The following is a 21,935-nucleotide window of genomic DNA, read 5'->3' on the forward strand; positions in this document are numbered from 1 at the left end:
TAACATGCATGAATGTCTAACATGCAAAATGCATGTCTTGAAGAATAGTTCAATTATAACATTATTATGTTACTTTACCTTGTGGAAGAAAGCTTTAGACTGGAGAGAGAATGTGTGTGAACATCAATTATATAGACTTGAGAAGAATCACAAAAAGATTAGGATAGTAATGGTCAGCACACAGCCACAGTGGTTCCTGTCAGGAGATATGAGAGGCCAGAATTTTAGCAATCGACTGTGAGAAGCTTGTGGAAGGAAAACATTTGACCCAAATCATGCAGTTCGAAGACAATGCTATAAAATGTTGAAAAATGTTTGTACATTTCTGTCTTGTATTTATACATTAATAAATCTCTGATTCTCTGACTCAATATTATGGCTCTTTGCAAATCTAAATAATTTTCATAATTAACTAAATTAAAACATATTTGTTCCTAGCTTGAAACAGTAAGAACAAATATGCATTTTCTTTTATTTGACATATACGCACTTCTGGTTTTAGTTGTATGTATAATGTCAGTTGAAAGGAACTGCAGTCAAAGTACCTGGAAAATGATGATTGGTGCAGAACAAGATGAGCATCTGGTTTTATGCCCATTATATTTTCAAAAACTGCTCTTTACCTAATGCGGCGGATGGGATTTGAACATTATTATAAAACTTCTTAGAAAAAAAAATTATATTCTGTACGGAATGAAAATAATTGCCACGGTTCTGTTTAACATATTCATGTAATTACTGACTTGCTTTCCTCTGAGACTTCACTTTGTATTTCAAATAAAATCAGTCGACCTGTAACTGTAGAAATAGGCCAAACTAAACTTAATCTGGTTAATCTAAATATCCCTTTGGGGTCTCTTCATTTTGTACTTTGTGTGTGTCCCCTGGATTCAAAAAAATACTCTTTAGAAGATGATGAGCCAAAATTATTTCCCCAGTTTTGTTCATGAAGACTATTACTTCACTTCTGAATGCATAATAAGTATTTGTGAATTTATAGTATTTTTCACCTCTGATATACAACATTTGATTCAATAAAACCCTCTGTTTTGAATCTTATTATCCAAACCAGGAAGTGTCAGGAGTGTGGTTCAGGATAATTTTTTCTAGATTACAGAAGTTTGCAAATTTAATTTGTAAATCATGAATTTTCTGAAACTTTAATATCATAAATTGCCAGTCTTAGCAATTACTTTCCATTGGCACGGGTCAAATGCATATGTAAATGTCAAGTTGACTGGAGACTGCTGCAAAAACAGGAAGCAAACTATAGTGCAGGGCATTATGGGTAAATATAACCATAACAAACATGCATATTTAGCTCTAGCATGTGGAATCTTGTCAAGAAAGACATCCTTAAACCGCTAAAATCTGATGCTATGTTCATGCTATGTTCATGCACTAAGAACTGATGTATGCATCAGTTTTTGTTCATGAAGACTATGAACATCAGTTCTTGACTGATGCATACATCAGTCAAGAACTGATGTATGCATCAGTTCTTAGTGCAGCGCCTCCACAGGCCAGGAGGGGAACAGGTCTCCAATAGGTTTGGTTTTGACACTGCAATATGAAAACAAACCGTAGCAGGTGAAAATGTAACAAACATTGCAATTTTGTTCGCCTTGAGATGAATTAAAGTGAATCAAGTTATTTACTTAGCTCTTTTGTTCAACCATTTTTTCCCTTTAGTTTTGACCAATGTACATTAAAGTGAAACGACTGAAGTCTGCAATCACAGCTGATATTAAAAAGGGGAAAACACATGGCAAACAGAAGGAACAGATCTATTTTATAACAACTTTTTTTTTTGTGGTTTAGTGGTTGATGGCTGCACAGCTAGCGGCGGTCAAAATGGCAGCATGTCCTTTCCAGCGCTGCATAGTTTAAAACCACAGTTTGGCTACCGTGGCTCTTGAGCCTCTTTGGTTAATGGGTAGTTCTCTAGCTCAATCCATGCTCTCTTTTGCCCTCTCTCGCTCTTTCTGGCTCGAGGCTCATTAGTGGCTACAACAGTGTTGTTGACCCCGCAGCCCTCAACTATGTCTCCCCTCTCTATCTTCCCTCTACTCGTCCCTTTTCTCTGCCCGCGTCCTTTCATTTCCCCTCGTTTGAGTTGCCCCACTCTTTCCCTTATCACCCCATCATCCGTCTTCCAGCCCGGCTTGGCAGTAGTCTTTATGTGGAAGAGCATGCGTGCTGCCCTAGGCCAGTCGGCTCCTGTGTACAGTCGAGGTCTTTGGTAGGGACAACACTGGGGACTCTGTCCTTGTCTAACTCGCTGGAAATAGAGCAAAGGTGTGTGTGTGTGTGTACAGCCCATAATGTTATGTACATTGTTCTGGAGTAATAATATTAATAGCATGGCCACGGGTTCAGTAGGGCATCAGGGACACACTACACTAAGACTTTAAAGACTACATAATAAAAGGCTACAGCACAGTGCCTTGCAGGGTATTCATACCCTTTGAACGTTTCTCCCATTTTGTCAGCCACAAACCTGAGTGTGTATATTGGAGTTTTATGCGATAGACCAATGCAAAGTCATGCATTCAAACTGTTGTGGTGTTGAAGGAAGCTTTAGTGTGGTTTTTATTATTTTTTTCAATCAAAATAATTACAAAAATGTGTTATCAAGATGTCTGTGCATCCTTACAAAGTGATAAGACGTCTTAAATTCATGTGTCTAAAATTAAGGCTTAAGGAATGTCTTAACTTTAATCTAAAAAAAAATAAATTGACCTTAAATATGTTTATTACAGGTCTTAAATTTTGTCATAAAGGACTAATAACCTATACTTTTGAAGGCTATATGTAATTCAGACATCGGGTATTCAACAGCCCTACACATAATAAACCATGTTAAAGTAAACAAATTTTGTATTTCCTGCCATTTTTATATATACAGTATGTTTCTGTCAAGATACAGGTCTTATATTTTCTTTATGATGAAAAAGGTCCGGTATGTTTAAAAGGTCTTAAATTTGAGTTGGCACATTTCAACAACAAGGCAGTCAAAGTGTGTTTTGTTTAAAAACACAAAAATAAAAAGTCAAAGCAGAGCATACAGACATAAATTTGAAAAAAAAAAAAAACTGTAACAAACATTACATTTTGTTGAGTGGCATCATCAAAATAATCAATGCATATCAAATTCTCTGCTCGATGTTCCAGGGATTTTGCTTGAAAAGCAACTATAAACAGCCTCAATTTAAAGGAACTCAATATTCTGAATACTTTTGGAAGATCATATCAGATTTTGCACCAGGCAGAGTGAAACCATTAGATCAAGAAATATATCTACTGATGCATACATACATATATATATAGATATAACTAATTAAAAGGCACAAATGAAAGCAAAATCTGTATTAACTTGATAGCTTTTATTTGAGTTTGCAACTGGTGATTAGAGGATGATTTATTTAAGCAATAAAATCTAGCGCTGATATGACGAACATCTGATTTTTACAGTCGGGTGTCTGGACTGTGACAAATGGAGGACAAATGGCCACCAGCTTATTAAACGTCCGGTTTTATGGTATCAGACCGAGTACCGAATGTGTCTAACATATTGCTATTGGCAGCGGAAAACTAAAAGCCCAAATCTCTCGATCATAACCTTAACAGTTTCTTTTCTTTTTATTACAAGCTTCTGTTGGGGTTAGTTAGCATTTTTAGGTCCTGTAAGTCCATCACAGAGCGGTGGCAGGGGAAAAAAACCCACCATCAAGGAGTAGCTGCGGAGGCATGATAAAAGAGGCAGACTGTCGGAATTACATGTCTACAAGGCAAACAACAGCTAGCAGATGTCGGGCCTGTGTGAGGCCACATTTGTCTGCAGTGAAAACACGTCGACTGAACGCTCTGCTGTGCCTCAATCTGAGCTGTTGACTCTATGGTAATGATGCAAGTCAAGCTAAACATAACAAACCATTAGCGTCCTCAGCATGCCAACAACAGCACTGGGAAAGACAGTGATCTCACTCCGGTGCGTGTCCGCTCGTTGGCCGTATACCCCGGGAATGCAGATTGGTTTACAAGTAGAAGCGCTGCTGCATAAATCAAACCTGCCTTCACCACACTGCTGTAAATCGCTATCTTAAACAGTTTGCAGTCACAAAATATTTCTTTGGTTTAATTTCTTCCGCAGCAGAATTGTGGTGGTGCCTTTGGGCGAAGGAAGGAAGGAAGTTGTTTTGTGATAAAACCAGGCAACGATTCGACCGAGAGGGTATCTTGTTCCTCAGTTTGGTCGGACGACCTGCAAAGCAGGATGCAGTTATAAATCGAGAATTATCTGCGATCATGCTTGTGACTTTAGAGAAGGTGGAAACATGGCCTGAAAGAGCTCTTGGCAGAAATAAAAAAGTACCGTCCAACTCCCTCTGGGGATAGACACGATTTCCCACCAGCCACTTCCTGTGAGCCTTCAAGGAAAAAGGGAAGATGTGAGAGAAATATTTCAAGGCATAGAGGGAAAATAAGAGCAGGGTTGAGGTGAAAGTGGGCTGGATGGAGGAAATGACTGAAATGAATGAGTGAAGATATGGTCCTTATCAGAGGAAGTGAAGGGAAACCTCAAAAAGGTCGGACTTCACACTATCACCGATCCCTGGCAGCCTCTTCCTCTTTCCTTCTCTTCATGCCGGGTCTCTGTCTTTGTCCCTCTCTTGACTTGATTTCCCCTTCTAATTTCCTCCTCTCCAGCTTGTCATATCTGCCTCCATCATCTCTGCGCCACCTCCCGTGTTCTTGTTTTTCTCCGTGTCCTCCTTTCCTCCTCTCAAATTACTCGGCAAGCGGTTCCCAAATTGAGAACATGTTTATGTTAATCATACAAAAGGCAGATTCGTTGTGAGTGTGTGTTGCTACTCCCTCCCTCCCTCTTTCTCTCTTTCTCCTTGTCTCACTCACTTTGTCACTTCGAGTCTTTGTTCAGCTAAGTTAAACTTTGCGGCGTGTCGGGCTGCCTTTGAAAGTCTGGTGGAAGGCAGACAACGTCCGCCACAGGCGTTTTCTGAACCCTTTCTCTTTTTTTTCCTCAGCTTCGCCTGCTCGCACACAAACACACACTTTCCCTGACAGCTCTGCTGTTTTGAAGGGGTGTGGTGATTGATTAGTCTCTATGGAGACGATACATCTTGTAATGAACAAGAGAAAGCTGGCATGTTAATTTGTTTAGTGTGGGCGGCTTCAGTCATGTTTGTGTGTGTGTGTTTTCCTTTGGCGCATGTTTCTGTGAGCATGTAAAGAATTTACACGTGTAGATGTACATCACTCACCTTTTAAAGGGATTTTCTTTCATGTTTCTTTTATTTTTTTGCATTGTCAGCTCATGTAGTAAAAGTATTTATGTTGTGTGCTGGTTTCTCTGAATCTTATGTGCTTATATTTAGGAAGACTCATTAAGTCTTTCAAACAAATTAGGTAAAAAAAACGTGATAAATTAAATGAGTTGTAATTCAAACATTCATGGTATTAATTTGACAGTCTGGGAAAAAATTATGTTTCCTTCTCATGATCTAAAGGCAAAGGTTTAAACACTTTGCAGATGCGTGGTTTAATATTTTAAACCACCCATATGCTGGACACAGACATGATAGTTTTTTTTTTCTGACCTGAGGTCAGTCCTGAGGATTCTCTCTGCAGACCTGATTGTTTGTTGTACATCTGGTCCTGTCCTGTCTGAGGATAAGCCAAACCACAAAGTGACAAATGTGCTCAGGACAGATTCAATTATAACAGAAATCCAAGGGGTGGACAATTTTTTTAAACTACACATTTTAAAGTTTCAGGCTTAAAGTACCACATTGTTATGTGGTATAAACAGGCCTATCTTGCAATTTTCTTTTGCTGTTTTAGTCACTTACAAGTTGCTTCTCTTGTTGTAGCATATAAATGCCTTCAGCCTTAGGTATTTCAGCCCATTGGACTGGAAACATAAAAACCCAACAGACCTATTTCAAAATATGAGTCACACACAAATGACACTTTACAGTTACAGTCACCCAACTCGTTGTACTTTGTGTCTACTTTCAGAGTAATACGTCCCATGTTTCAGTTGTAATGCTGAAAACCAATGAATGAATGAATATACTTTATTAATTCCCAGGACAAAGCGAAGTATTACTAGCCAGACCTGAGTAGTAACTATTTCATTTTGTTCAATAACATTTTGGAAAAAAAAAATTACTTAATATTTTTATTTCACACATTTTTATTTTGTTTGAGTAATATTACCGTAGTTTCCGGACTACAAGTCAGTTTTTTTCGTAGTTTGGCCGGGGGTGCGACTTAAGTGTGAAATTATTAACACATTATTATGTCATATCACATGTTATTTTCACACTAAACCGCAAGAGACCTGTGTTATTCTACCTTAGGAGTTTTGTACAAGCGACACCGAGGACGAAGATTTCGTCACGTTTAGTGATTTGGAGAGACACAGATGTTTTGTTAAACTTGTTAGCATGTTATTTATGCTACAGTTATCTGAATAACTCTTAATATGTTATGTTAGCATTCCAGGCACGTTGTCAGTTCGTTGTCATGTAATGTTAGTAGGCCTATACCATATAACTATTCAGCCTGTTGTTGCTTCTATTCTATTTTTATTTTAAATTGCCTTTCAACATGACATGTCTGTTCTTGGTTTTGGATTTTATGAAATAAATTTCCCTCAAAAATGCCACTTATACTCCGGTGCGACTTATAGATGTCTTTTCCTGCTTTATTATGTATTTTATGGCTGATGCGACTTATATTCCAGAGTGACTTATAGTCCGGAAAATACGGTATTATGAATTATTGTCATGAGTAAACTGTCTTGATACTCTATCCATTGTGTTTAACTTCACTGAATGAAATGGTAAGGCATTTTCACCAAAAGTGTGTGCAATAGACCTACAGTATCACTTTCATAAGATTTCTGTTGCTTAAGATACGTTATTTCATAATTATGTTCTTTATTTGAATTATTATTTATTTTACTTGTCTTTAAAATACCAGAATTTTCACATAATTTTATATTTTTGCTTTGACGATATCATTGTGAAATGTTAAATTAGATGTTCTAATCAGTTACTTTGTACTTGAGTAGATGTTTTATTAAATCTTTGTTCACTATTGAGTAACGGCTGATTATTCAGTGTTACCGTGCAAAGAAAGTAGCATGTATAAAAAGGCATAAGACAGTCTGCAGTTTTCATGCAGATCTGATAACTAATCTATCTGATCTTGAGTGGTTGTATATAGGAAATAAGCCATGTGAGAACAGCAATTAGATTGTAAATTACATGGAGAAGTAAAGCAGTCCTAGTTTTATTATATATACATATTTTATATTCTCTATTCAGAAATGCACACTGATAAACATAAAGGCAGACATTCAGTTTAAAAGGTTGAGATCATATCAAATTAGATATTACATGAAACTCTATGGGAAAAGTATAGAGGTTTTCAAGACATTCTATGCTCATTTAGTCAAGCTGTCATTACAATGGACATTAAAAAAACGTATTAAAACATCAGATAGGAAAAATGTCTCTTTTTTTCCCTTTTATTTGTAACCCTAAGGAGAGTACAAATCAGATGAGCACATTTTTTTTCGTCCACTAGAAAAACATCAGGTCTGAAGGGGTTAAACACTAAAGGAACAAGTTTGCATGTACAATAAATGTGACTCCCTCTTGATGACACAAAAACTGTGAATAAACTGTTATGAAAAAGCCCTGTGTCATTCCATTGCCTTTTAGGTAGTTTAAGTTTAGCAACCAATAGAACCACAAGGATCTTTGAAAGTTAACATGTGAAAATACTAATTCTACTGTAGAAAATGATATTCATACTCAAAGAACAGCAAAACACAAAAGATGCTTGACAAATCGGTGGCGAGAGGCTGCAGATTATCTCCTTCAGGGATTTCAGGGGAACCTCCAGGTCTGCAGGGATGATGCATGATGTCAATGACATGCCTGTTACACACGCACACACACGCATACAATTTATGCATAAATCATGTGTGACACATCAGCATCGTAATGAGCATGTACAGGACACTCTGATAACGATATGCTAATTTGACCTATAATTTACTTCCTGTCCTTCCTCCTGGCCAGAGGCCAGACCTCCATCTTTATTCTGGTTGGCCTCTTCAAGTTTCCAAAGCAGCCTGAGATAAAAATAAATAAATATTACCACAATGTACTTTTTATATCCTCTTGAGGCTTAATGACGTAATTATGCTTGATTGTTAACTTCTTAAAAATCATTAAACTTCTTGTTATACGACTCTGTGGTTTCCACACTTCCCTTTACTAAGTACTAAAAGACTCATGCTTGTGTTGTTTGTTTCTGCTGATTGCCTTTTATTATTCATAGAATAAAATTTCGCAGTGAGATGGAGTAGATGTGCACAAACTTCATGCAGCCTATTGCACATTTTCTAACTGCTGTCTTCCTGTGTGTCTCCTTACACAACAGCCGCTGCAGATAGACGACAACTTCTGCGGCCAGGACTTCAACCAGCCTCTCGGAGGTACAAAAGCCATCGAAGGATTTCCACTTTACGTGGACAAAGATGACGGCATGACCTCTGTGGCGGCGTACGACTACAGAGGAAACACCGTGGCATTTACCGGAACTCGCAGTGGACGCATAAAGAAGGTAAGTGACCGGGAGTTTAAGGGATTCCATGTCAGAAGATGAATCCTCCAAAGAGGTAGAACATATCCAGTCAATGCCAGGAACAGCAATGGAGATTTGTGACCAAAATGCGTGTTGCTGTGGTTTGTGGTGTTCATGGTATTTTATGTTTGTTCCCTCCAAAAATGGCTTTTTATCCCCTTTTTTCTGTCATTGAAAGATTTTTGCAATTGCATATAGACTTGCCAAAAGCTCGACAGGGAGCTAGCTCTTCAGATGGAAGTTTTCTCCTGCAGAGCAAGGTTGAGACGGTGTGTGTTTGTGTCTCTCTTTTTGGGTGGGGAGAGAGATTTGTGGAGTAGAACTCACGCTGCTAGACATACTGGAGCTGTGTGGGTTTTATCTCTGAGTGCTGTAGTCACAGAATTTTCAAACGTCAGTGAGGGTTTTTTTTTTTGTTTTGTCTTTTTCTTTTTTAGTGGCTATAAGGTGGGTGCAGATGTCTTTTTTTATGTGTCTCTTGAGCAGCACAGGTGAGAGAAACTCATAACTTGTTTTGAGCCTGTTTGTTTGCTTGCTGAAATGAGCTGTTCTCAATCACAGGCAAGCAGTAATTTTTCTCTCATGTTCCACAGACACACAGATCATGCAGTCCCTGTGGGTTTTACAATATGTGTGGGCTTCCTTGAGTGCTAGTGTTGAGTAGACTGCACTGCATGTGTGCCAATCAGCTGCTCCTTCATCTGAACTCCGACTGAGGCGCATTATGTTTTTTTTCCAATTCTTTTTTTCTGTCCTCAGCAGGACACAGCATATCAGTGTCTCTGTCAGTAACATGCTTCAGAAAGTATAAAACTGTCAGCACAGAATAAAAGGAATTGAATAAATACATTAAAAAAATAATTAAATATCACAAAGGCAAATTCATTTTTCAGTATTTACCCTTGAAAAGGTTTCTGATGATGCTCCCCGGAAGGTTTTAGTGCTTGTTCTGGCAGAAATCATTAGTTAATATTCAAGTAGCTCTTATTCAGCTCACAACACATATTCATGCAGATAACTTTGTTGAAATAATATCATTTGTTATTGCAGTAACTTTAAACAGTTTGAAAAATCTAACCATTAATTCAAGGTACATTTTTATTTTCTGGGAAAATCCCACATTACGAAATAATCATGTTTAACTAATTTACTGGTGGAAAAAAAAATATTGCCAGTCTAAAAATATAAGGAGATGGAGGTCACAAGATCTCTATAGTAAACATTAAATGTGTAGCAATCATAAACATAGAGATTTTATGGTGAGTCTAACTGGACCAGTGGGTTTTGGTCTGATGAGCCTATTTGATTAGCTTTTTGTTTGCAAACACCCGAAGTGGGGTTGTGTGGAAAGGGAAGGAAAACATAAAGAAAACACCTCATGACTTTCAAGTACAGTGGAGAATCTGTAATGCTCTGGGCCATTTTTCATAGGTCGGGGAACCATTTAGAATCATGTGACAAATCAACAAAAAAAATGATTCAACAGACACAGAATCAGCTTAACTGATAGAAACAAGGATTTACTGAAAAAAACAAGAAAATAAAAAACAAGTGAACCGAGAACAAATGTAAGTTAAATTATTATCACCAATAATAATAATTCACATAAAAAATGCATATTTCTAACTTTTCACTGATTTCAAATTAAAGTTTTTCAGTGTGAGATTTTGCTAATGGAATAAAATAAACATTTATTTCACGGTTGTAGCATCTGCTGAAGTTGTAGATGACATTTCCTCTGCAGCTTATCGACAACCTTTTGCAGTTCAGCATTTCAGTTGTCGACTCCTTTCTTGTCGGCTAAAATAAAATGCTCAGACAGACACATGCATGCCATCTTAGCGCAGCATCCTGTCTCCCAGGTTCTGCCAAGTCGACTGAAACCTGGCCCGCCAGTCCTTGCGGCTGACCCCTGGACCATGTCTGTGGCTCGCGTGCGGGCAGACACATGATTTGTGTGTCTGTCGAGAGCGACGAGGTCAGCAGATCCTGGAATATATCCTGCCCATCGGATTCCCATTTCCCTTCTGCCGGCACATCTTCCCTGCGCTCCGGGAGACGGGAGAGGGAGGAAGGTGAACGGTGAGGTGGAGGCGGCCGGTGTGCTCGCAACAAATCAATGAGATGCTGCAGTGAAATGCAGTTGTCTGTATGAGCTGGTGGAACGGCAAAATGGCAATTACTATAAATCAACAGCAGTTTCAGCTACAAGCACTTTGTTAAGCTCTTCCATTTCTTGTTGCCATGATTAGTTCCGCTTTAAATGAGTTTTTCTGAAATTGATTGGACAAGAATTAAATGCCTCCAACTTGCTTTGGATAAAACAAAGTTTTGTAGTGGATGGGGGCGAGGCACTAAAAATGGAAGGAAGCTGGGATTAGAAAGAATAAAATGAAGCTGAAGCGCATGGTTGCAGGCGGTGGAGTTTTATTGCTACTCATTAGAAGTTAAACTGTGCTCCTGGCCTAATGAAATGTAAAGCTGCATTGTATTGATGTCGACACACACGCACACACACTCTGATACTCATTAGGATTCCTGCAATGGGACTGTTGCAAACTGTGTGTTTGCTTGCACAGACACGTCTCGCCTGCTAGACTTTCTGTATTGATTGATCTATGAATATATAATCACTAATGTCGAGCTTAAATCCACGCAGTCCATTGGAAAAGTGTAGGTTTCTTTGTCTGGCTGTGTGTGAGTGTGTGTGTGTGCGTGTGTGTGTGTGTGTGTGTGTGTGGTAGGGTGAGAGCTCTGCTGGAAGATATTGTAAATCTGCACAGGATGACTAATCCCAATGTCATGACTGACTAAGCACATGGCATATACAGTAGGAGCAGAATACAGCGTAACATCTCCATTAAAGCTTTCTTTCTGTAGAAGTTTGGATTGAGATAACATGTTATTAGTTAACATGTTATTATAGGCTGTAATAAAATTTTGTTATGCTGAAGGACAGTTAGCTCAGACGGCGTTGCAATTTCCATCTAGAAGTTCTCAGCCATTTGACAGTGTTTTGCCAGGATGTGAAAAAAATAAAATAAAAAAAATGTCCATAATTCCTCATCTCATCGGATGAACTTTCCATATTCATCTTGCCTGCGGAAACAAAAGCAGGACAGTGAAAGCCGATTTCTTTTAGCAAAATATCAACATTGCAATCTGAGAACATATTTTTCTTGAAATCGTGGTCACAAAACTCTGACAGACTGCATAACATACCTCATACAGAAAACAATAAAAGACGCAGATAAACAAATAATTCTCTATTGTGTTTTTAATAACGCAATAAACATTATATTGCCTATAATGCAACAAAGCAATCTTTTAGTAAATCTGAACCAGGGGAAACTTAACCTGCTAGAGTTGGGGATTTGTTGTTAAAACCCATTTACTAAAATTTCTTTTTAATCTTAAATGCAAAATGTAAATATATTTTGTACACTTTTTGCTTAATTACTGCTCTGTGATTTTTTTTTTAACAAAATGGTCTGTTTTAGTCTGTGTATTATAATTAACGATTAATCAATTACTTAGTTGTTGATTTGTCAACTAAAGCAGTTAATCTGATTAATCAGATTAATTGAGATTAATTGGATTAATAGTTTCAGCCTTAATTTTTTCATAATGGTTTTATATGCAGTGTTGAAAAATAATTGTAAGGAGGCAGAAATATGTTATTGCATTGTCTGGACTCTAATGAAATGTGAAGAAAAACTCATAAACAGCATGTATTTTGGACCTCAAGTAGCAATATGTATAGTATGAGACACAGGGTGTGTAATATGTAATTTGCTTTGAGCTCTTGGGTATAACATTCACCAATGTACAGAAGGTTATTGTCTGTTGGTTCTGATTATGGAAGCCTCTCCTTTATTTCCATACAATGTCTGCCAGAACTATCCAGAGTACACTGTTATTATGTCTTTGTACTTCAAAGTCACATAATGAAATTTTTCTTCAGGAGGTCACAGTAGTTCTTTGTCAGCTGACATGGTGAACATTGGGGAACTGACTTTTTGACAGTATAAAATTCACTGTAGACCGTCTTCTTACCTGATTGCCAGAAACGTCCCAAAAATCCAACGTGTAAACCTGGAAATCCCTTTGTTCCCCTCATTCCGACTCATCTTTTGTCTACCTGGGAGAACAAGGTACTCCCGCCGCATCAGGAGAGATGAAAAGAAACACTCAACAGCCTGAAGTGTTTCCAGATTTTAGAAGCAAAAGAAAATGGATAAGCAGGGCAGATGGAAAGAAAGAGGGGAAAAAGGGAAGATTTACTCTCGACAGTGTACAGGTGTGTTTGCGTGTCGGCATGGGTGTGTGTGTGTGTGTGTGTGTGGTGGGTGTGTGTGTGTGTGTGTGTGTGTGGTGGGTGAAATAGAGGTATGGTTTCATGTCATTTCATCATTTCCCTGCTAGCAGTAAATCCAATTACTTTTCCTTCTCCATTCTATCTTGTAAGATAGGCTGAGTGACAGGACTGATTGGAGTACAGTGCTGCAGAGGTAACCGTGCCAACTGGTTGACTGACACAACACTGGCACTTAACTGGCTTCATACAAAGAGACAGGAGAGCCTGGTTAGACTGGAGGCTGTCCATGAGCTGTTGAAGGGGACTACAGGTTCACTTGTCCCTCCTAAAGATGATCTAATTCACTCTTTGGCAACAGACTCAACATGTTTTGCTTTGCTTTAGCTTGATAGCACTGAATTGCTCCACTGTGTGTTATCATGTCCTCCCTGTTTCAACTCCGTATTCCTTACTAACGACTCTCCAATCCCTGAATAGTAGTTAGACTTTAGAGCCGGGGAGGGTATTGAGTGACGATGGACCTTTAGACTTTTAAACTCTGGTGTTCATTACACCAGTTTGTGTCTGTGTGTTTATGTTCCCACTGCACTCGTATTTATTTTAGTGAAAGACTTTACAGTTTACACTTCAGAAGAATTATTTATCTACTGTTCTTAATTCTGTAAAGTATTTTATGTCCTTAAAGCATTCTCTTAATGCAATCCATTGTCGCTGCATTTACTCCAGGTTCACTGATAATAATAGGCTAATAATATTTCAATACACACTTAAGGAAATGGTTGTAACTGATCACAATGTGAGGAATACAGAATCTATCTATCTGTCTATCTATCTATCTGTCTGTCTGTCTATCTATCTATATACATATATATGTATATCTATCTATCTATTTACTTATAGATAGATAGATTGATAGATTGATAGATTGATAGATAGATAGATAGATAGATAGATAGATAGATAGATAGATAGATAGATAGATAGATAGATAGATAGATTGATAGATAGATAGATAGATAGATAGATAGATAGATAGATAGATAGATAGATAGATAGATAGATAGATAGATAGATAGATAGTGCTAAAGTGGCTAAAGTGAAGAACCTAAAATTTTCTTTCTAACTTTATCATTGTGTTATATGACAGCAATTATTAAAGGTCATGGAGGTGAAACAATGTTATGACCAAGGTTCGGAATACATTTTCTAAGTTTAACGCTAATATATCAGAACAGGGAAGGTTCAGAGGCGGAGAGGAATCTAAGCAGTGTCTGTATCGACTCCTCACATCCCAGTGAATGAGACTTCCCTGGATCCTTTCCTAGAGTTTGAGACGGCCGTGGATCTATGGGGCTCTGCGAGTGCAGCAGTAAAACTTGCTGTCAGAATGATTAAGGCTAATCAGGGAACATGGGAAGGGAGGTAATTTAGCATGTGAATGCTAATTAGCGCTAGCATTTAGACTGGCAGACGATGATTGAAGCTGCGCATCGGCTGCCTGCGCTGGTTATACAGCAGAAAAATACCCAGCAGTCTGTCGGGTGGGGGGAATGATTGATAATCTTTGTGTCGAGCTGCTGCCTGTTTCCCTGTTTATGCGTAAATGAGTGTGAAATATTGTTTCACTTGCCCTCAGATGTTAACACGTAATGCGCAGATGAGCTCAACACCTGAACACTCTAATTCCATCCCCATCCCATTAGCTAGAACTTACTGAAATAATGTCCAATTTGTTTCCAATAATGCTCAGCAGGCTTCTCAAAAAGCTCCTTTTCATATTCGCACATTTTTCCATCTCCTGCTCAAAAAGATATTAGCAGATATTAGTGCTTCTGAAATTACAGTTTGTAGCTGCTGTGATGTGCATGAATATATACGATGAGTGTGAGGGAATGGCTGTTTTAGAGCTGCTGTGTTATAGCCTCAATAAATGCATGTGTTTGAAGCTGCTATAAGAGCCTTTTGAGTGCAGACCAGTGTGTAAATCCTACAGAGGTAAAATTACTGCTTTGAGCAGTGCTGGTGTTTGAGTGAATTATTAGCCTGCTCTCTCCCCTACTACTCGTCTGCTCTCCTTGTCTTTGAGCCTTACAGTTTTCATGTCTGCGACGACTCTCCGCTTCCCAACACTCATATGTCACCTTCAGCTCCCTCTCTCTCCTGAGTTACTTGGGTTTGATGCCTACAAATCTGCCTCCCTAGAGACTTTCTCGCCTCATTTATGAGAGAGTCGGTGTGTGTGGCAAACTGTCCTTCTCTCTTGAACTGAGTTTCTGAATCTTGTCCATCCATTAGAGCATTACGGCACATCAACCTGCTAAAAAAAGTGACTTTATGCTTTTTTGTGAAACCAAGTGAGATAAACTGGTACAGGAAAGAATATGAAAGGAAAAAGGACCTATATATAATAAGGGTACATAGCAGACTCTCGATATTTGCAGTGTTTAGGCTCCACAGTCACCTGTGAATTGCTAAAATGCGAACATAAATCTAAAAATGGTAACAGCTGTCTATGTTAATAGTTCAAATACAATATATTAATACAAATAGTTGAAACCATCTTAGCGCTAATGAAGAAGATAATGTCATCAATGTTCCTTATTACCACACTTTGGGTGTATCCAATTAGTGCTTAGGAAGCAAAACGACACCACTGGATTGGCTGCTTCGGAAATGCCAGCTAATAGTATGCCAAGTAGCATTGTGGCTAGGTATTTCTGCTTCCCATGCTAGTTGTAAGCCACGCCTCTTTAATTAGCAGTCAAGTGATATGAAAACTCTCACTGCGCCCCATCTTGATAGGGAACATTATCGTCTTACGAAGTGAAACAACAAATTTGAAATGGACTAATGATGGATTGAGACAAGGCGTTACTATATGGTAACTAGGACATAAAATTATGATTTTTCTTTTAGAAAAATAAGTTTCACAAAATGCATTGTAAAGAATCTGTTAAGGTATCCTCACATATGTAAATAACTCTTGACCTTAAAAACTTTTTGTGCAATTACTGACATCTGTGGATGTTTCTCAATATTTTGTGTTATATGTTGACATAACTACAATAGTGACGTTAGAAAAGCACATATTCCTGGTAGAGTTTGTTTGGGCTGCATGTGTGCAGTCAAAGCTCCCATAAACACAAACACTAACATACAAAGTGATTATTTTCACAGTTTAGCAATAAACTGTGTGCAATTTATTGCTAAACTGCACACAGCTATTGTGTTGAATCCAATTTTTTAATTTATTGCTATTTATTGCTGCTTTCATGAATAAGTTCTGGGGAACATATTTAAAGGAACAATTATCAGCAGGAATTCTCATGTTACAATAAATTAAAGTTCTTATTACATTACACTTTTCACCATAACACTAAAATAATTGTCAATACCTATTGAAATTACATGTAAAAACTGTTTTTGTCTATTTTGTGTTGTGATCATGAGACTCGCCTGTCAGAGATGTTCTCTAAATACCCAGGGGAAGACATGTATTCCTCAAGATGACAGATAATAAACTAGATTGTGATATTTGAAGCGAGTAAAGCAAGAGGCAGAATTTTGTGTAAAAATTCCACGTGACTCTATAATATGATGGTGGTGACCTGATTTATTATCCTTTTAGCAGAAAAATATGCAATGAAATGTGCACTGGATAAAATCACAAATAAGGCACCAAGGGACTTTATCTTTGTATATCCATTACAATGTACATTGATAGTTTCCTGTATTAAAATTCCTTGGCAGTAGAAATGTCATAAAAGAAGATGCATAGAACAAAGATGTAACGGCGTAAAAGAGTCTGATGCAGAAACAAGCTGCCCTCTGAGGTGGTATAAAGCTGGCCTCGTCACTTATTAGAGGCAGCTGTGTCTAATGCGCCATTGTGGTCGTGGGTTCTAGTCCCATGTGGGCTATCACTTCATGTGTATTATTACCCCCCGTGTCCTTGAGCAGGGCATTATCTCGGCTGTCCCTCTGGACGAACACGGCTCAGTATTAATGGACGGGCGATGTGCGTGGAAACCTAGATGGATATATTAGCGAGCTAATGAATCTTTGATAAGTGGGAAAGCTTTGCGTATGTCAAGAGACGAGCGGAAAGATCACAGCTAAGCCCATCAGCTGAAAGATGGCTTTAATTCGCACAAAACCCTTGAAGTCTTTGACATTGGCAGCGCCTTTGTCAGGCAAAGTGATGTGGAGAAAAAGGAACAAATTTTACCCATATGAATGAAAATGTAGGAGTCTATGACTCATTATCAACAGAGTAGATTTCTTTTTTAATGTGCTTTCCTAAAAGTAGAGGATAAACACTATTAGGGCTCAAAATAATAAAAGCTTCAGCCGCCAAACTGGGTGTATCCCTTCTTGGATTGGTTTGGATTTCTGACCTTTTTTCCATTTTCCATCATATTAATCCTCCACACTGGCTTCCAGGAAGAGCTTCTCTAATCATGAAGTCATTCACATGTAGCTGCTGGATGAATGCCACGACTGTGTGGAGGAAAGTCTCCAACACTGAAGGGTTGAGGAAAAAAAATAAAAAATACATAGTTAGCTTCTCGACCCAAGAAATCCAAGCCCTCTAACCCCAAGCAGTCTGCTTTAGCCTAAGCACCGACTTGCAGCGTCCCAAGATCAGGTTATGCGAGGTCACGGATCCAGACAAACAGAGGCACACACACATCATCCGGAAGCTCGGCAGCAGCCAGCTCCATGGTCAGACAGCTGTTGTCGCTGACGACCAGCGTCAGGTGCCAGTGGCCCGTTTCAAGTTGGCTACCCTCCCCACATCCCATGTGTCTTGCACAGATACAGGGGTGGGACAATGGGTGGACATGTGTCCCCCCATCTTTGGCGGGCATCTGGAGAACAACTGGCATGTCGGGGCTGCGCTTGAGCACATTGGATTTGTGTCGACCAAAAGATGCGAGTCACCACATGTGTGTAGGACGCTTCAATTTAGCATTTAGCAAAGTCTGCTCTCTTGAATTATGTGCGTTTCACTTTTAATTACATGGCTGGGGATAGATTGTGATGTTTGGGTGTAATATACGTGTGTGCTTGTCTCCATTATGCTAATATGGCATAGATGTATGACAGAATGCAGCCTGCGTGGGCATGTATGTATGTGTGTACACCTGATTAAAGGGACAGATTCTTTCAGTGTAAGGTGGAGGTGTGTGTTTGTCACTCCTAGAGGTATAAATTCTTAGATTATAGGGAATGTCGCCCTCTCTGCAGGATGTTGGTATGTGGGATCACCATGATTAGTGTGTGCCATGTTTAGTGTAGGAAGTAATGTACGTTTACATACTACAGCAGCTGTGCTTTCTTCATGTAGACTCGGAGAGGCCCACCTGATGCCAGGGCAGCTGCTGCACAAACAGCCCCTCTGCACTCATGCACACAAACAGTGCCAGGAGAGATTTTTTTTTTCTTTTGGGGTACAAGTGTGTGTTTGCTACAAAGAGGAAGAGAAAGGGGCAGCTGCAGTGTAAAGCCTTCATCAACTGTTCCTCTAGACTGCCCCATCTGTCCAGACATTAATACACACTCTCACTCCCATACACTAATACGTACACACGGGTCCGTCTGTTGTCTTATCAGTCACACATGGCGCACTTCACACTCAATGGGCCTTGCCACGACAAAGATGCATATTATCTGATGTCTTGTGTGAGGAAAAGCTGTGTGTCAACTGCGTCTGACACCATAAAACACTATTTGGGGTATTTCTGGTTTAGATGGAAGCAGCATCCACCCATCCATCCATCCATGGGACAGTTATTAGAGCTGAGGCCAAGAGGACAGAGGGAACTGTATAGCAAGCTGTTTTAGCATTAACTTAACTACAGCTACGCATTTATTTTGCTGCTAGGTGACAGGTCCAGTCAATCAGGTTATCATTTACTAAGAATTGTAGATCTACTAGTCAGTCTCTAGTAAACACACGGATTCATGAGGATCAGAGAATGCAACTGCTTGCAAATAGCTGAAATCCATGAATACCCAAGATCACTTCTGGAATCGCTTAGAAAAGCCTATTTTAATTATTCAATTCCCAAATTTACCTTAATGTGTATTAATATGAACAGTGGAAACCATCAGGTGCTACTGGAGAAGCTAACATCTAAGGTCTTCTTTATTTTTGCCTTTGGCTGTCCTGAGGGTCCACTTTCCTTAGTATTTTGCCTCTTATGAGTTCAACAATTAGTTCAGCTGTTGTAATGGAGCTAGTAGTATCAGAATCTCCAACTTGTCAACTAGGCTTTAGTAGTTGTCCTACAAAGCCACAATTTCCTTAATTAGTCAACTAATTAAGGAATCACTTGTTCAGTGATTTACATCTATTTAGAATTTTAGCTGCTCTAGTGAAGCATTTGGAACATAAAAACTTAAACCACTCATCGGTAATTCAGAAAACTGGGGTAGGTATTAGGTATCTTGTACCAGTTAATTAATTAGATTTTTTTAAACTCTTACTAAAGTAGTGACAGAATAAAAATGAACAATTGATCTTACTGATTAACATACTTGGCTAGACATTATTTCATTTCAGTAGTAAGCAGTTTGTACGATTTATGTTCTACTTGCCAGTTTCTATTTAGACTAATGGCTATATTTCAAATCACATAGTAAACCCAGATTTGGTGATTGGTCTAGTTTATCAAAATGAATTCATTTCTTTATTTAATGATACTTTTAGCAAATATATACATTTTGATCTCTATTTACCCAGACAAAGGGGAATCATTTGACTCAAAGTCTTTGTGCTTTCTTCCCCTAGTCATTGTTATAATCTTAATATCTCTTAATGTGTTTTTGTCCAACTTCATGTCAGCTCACCAGCCAGGCACAAGGTCGTCTTGCGGCTCAGCTGTCGTATACTAATGACGGAGAGATGCAGACAGAGACCCTGAAAGCTGCTTTGAGGTTAAGGAGACGTAATGAAATGGATCATAAGAAGGTTGACACTGAGAGACAATGTATGTCTCTGTGAGTGAGAGCATTGTCCCTGATGATGTTTATAATATTGATTGCCTACTCTCAAGAAGCTGCCTGATTTTTGATTTGGGCACTTCTGAGCATTGTGATTGCAGGGCGAACATCTAATGCCTTGAGTGGCCTCTGCAATCAAGGACAATGACCCTTAAGTCCATGCATCCCCTCTCTTGCCCACACACTGGTTCTTTTTTGCAGGCGCTCTGTTTCACATAGACTTAGTTGTCTGTATTTTTCAACTTTTATTAATGTAGGTTTATAGGAAGTCAACAAGGGCAGAGAAAACCAAACTTTTCTCCTCCTCCCTTTGGTTGGACTTCAACAAGCTACTGGGTAAAGCTTGAGCTGACACATACATTTGTATGTTTTCTCAGTTTTCTTTGTAAGACAGTGCTGCTTTTTTATTTTTATTTTTAACAAATCCGTATTTGGATTGAATATATTTTACAGCTTGTTGTTGTGTTGAATCTCTAAGGGCCATGATATGCTGTCGTCATGGTGTGAATTAGATGTGTAAATTTCCAACACTGTTAAACAAATTTGCCATGAAATGAACCTCCCAGCTGCCCTTTATATGAAAGCCACTCAAGAAGATCCAAAGTGGGGAGAAAAGTAAATGTTTTAATGAATTAATTTTACAGTTTTTCTTTAGATCTATTTCTTTCAGTGTTTCAGGTCAACCTGTTAAACTTTTGCCTTACATTTCACTTTAGCTACTTAACAGTACCAAACCTAATTTGCTGTATTTTGAAACATTTAGGTCTGACTATATTTTTTATATTTTGCAAAGTCAGAGGATAAACCAGCCATTTCAGTTATGAATCCATAAATAACAAATTTCAAAAGACACAAGTAAGAATAAATAAGATTAATATCTGGTTTCTTAATGGTGACTGTAAAAATGGTACATAGTGTTAGAGTTTTTAAGTGTTTTTCAAGGGATTATTATGACAGAGACTGTAATGACTGATGCAGTCAAGTCTGCATCAGTCATAACATTTTCTCAAGTCTTGTGACTTGAGAAAATGTTGCCACAGGGTCAAAGGGTTGAGGTTTAGAGAAAGTCTACCTCCCTAATTCCAGCTTACATGTTGGTTGTCTTGTTGCATTGCCTAACTGTTGTACCATTTTTATTTATTTATTTGGTGACTAAATGAAATCACAATTTGATGGGTTAACAATACAAACATCACTTTAGTGTTTCATCATCATCACAGTTTTCTCCTTCTCCTTCATTTTCTCCCACTATTTATTGCGTCATTTTTGCAGTTCTCCTCGTACTGTATTAACTGATCAAGCACATGGTCTCTGTTGAGTTAAATTTTTTTCTTATTATTTTGCAAATAATTATGTGTTTCTCAATTGGGTGCTTACATGTGTATTAGGTGGACAAATAGGCAAACAGATGAGCAACCGGAGAGGAAATATATCCACGCTGATAGCAGTATAAAAAGGGAAGGACAAAGACCTGATGTTATTCAGCCATCTGGTGTGTGAGAGAGAGTGTGTGTGAATCTATATGTGTGTTCTTACCTCTATTGTACCTGTATACTGTAGAGAGAATGACTTAGATTACCAAGACTGATATCAAAGTCACACTCTAGGACACGCTCCAACTGCCAGCACTTGGAGCGCACACACACGCGCGCGCGCACACGCGTCCATGCAGCCTGTGTGTCTCTGCAGCCCTTTGGTTTTCCCTGGGAAGCATACAAAGCACTCAGCTGCTGTGTGTGTGTGTGAAGGTTTCCCCTCTAATTGAAGTGTACAGTGACTTGGCAGGCTGCCTGATGTTAGGAGTCATATGGAGGGACAATAGAAGAAAGGAAGAGTGCACAGAGAAAGGGGCATAAAAAGGGAGGGATGAGACAGAGAAAACTGATGGGAGGAGAACAAAAAAAGATGGAAAGAACAAGTG

The 21,935-nt window shown here is 38.6% G+C and overlaps 1 protein-coding gene across 1 annotated transcript in view; it reads left to right on the forward strand.

Moving 5' to 3' along the window:
* Positions 1–21,935, forward strand: part of LOC129371592 (plexin-A1-like) — a 260,658-nt gene that overhangs the window by 48,122 nt on the left and 190,601 nt on the right. The window contains exon 3 of the mRNA XM_055048267.1: positions 8,485–8,667. Within this exon, the coding sequence (XP_054904242.1) occupies positions 8,485–8,667 (183 nt within the window). The remainder of the gene's footprint in view (positions 1–8,484; positions 8,668–21,935) is intronic.

The sequence above is a fragment of the Poeciliopsis prolifica genome, unplaced genomic scaffold (genome assembly GCF_027474105.1).
Source record: "Poeciliopsis prolifica strain line A6 unplaced genomic scaffold, Auburn_PproV2 SCAFFOLD027, whole genome shotgun sequence".
Lineage (NCBI taxonomy): Eukaryota > Metazoa > Chordata > Actinopteri > Cyprinodontiformes > Poeciliidae > Poeciliopsis > Poeciliopsis prolifica.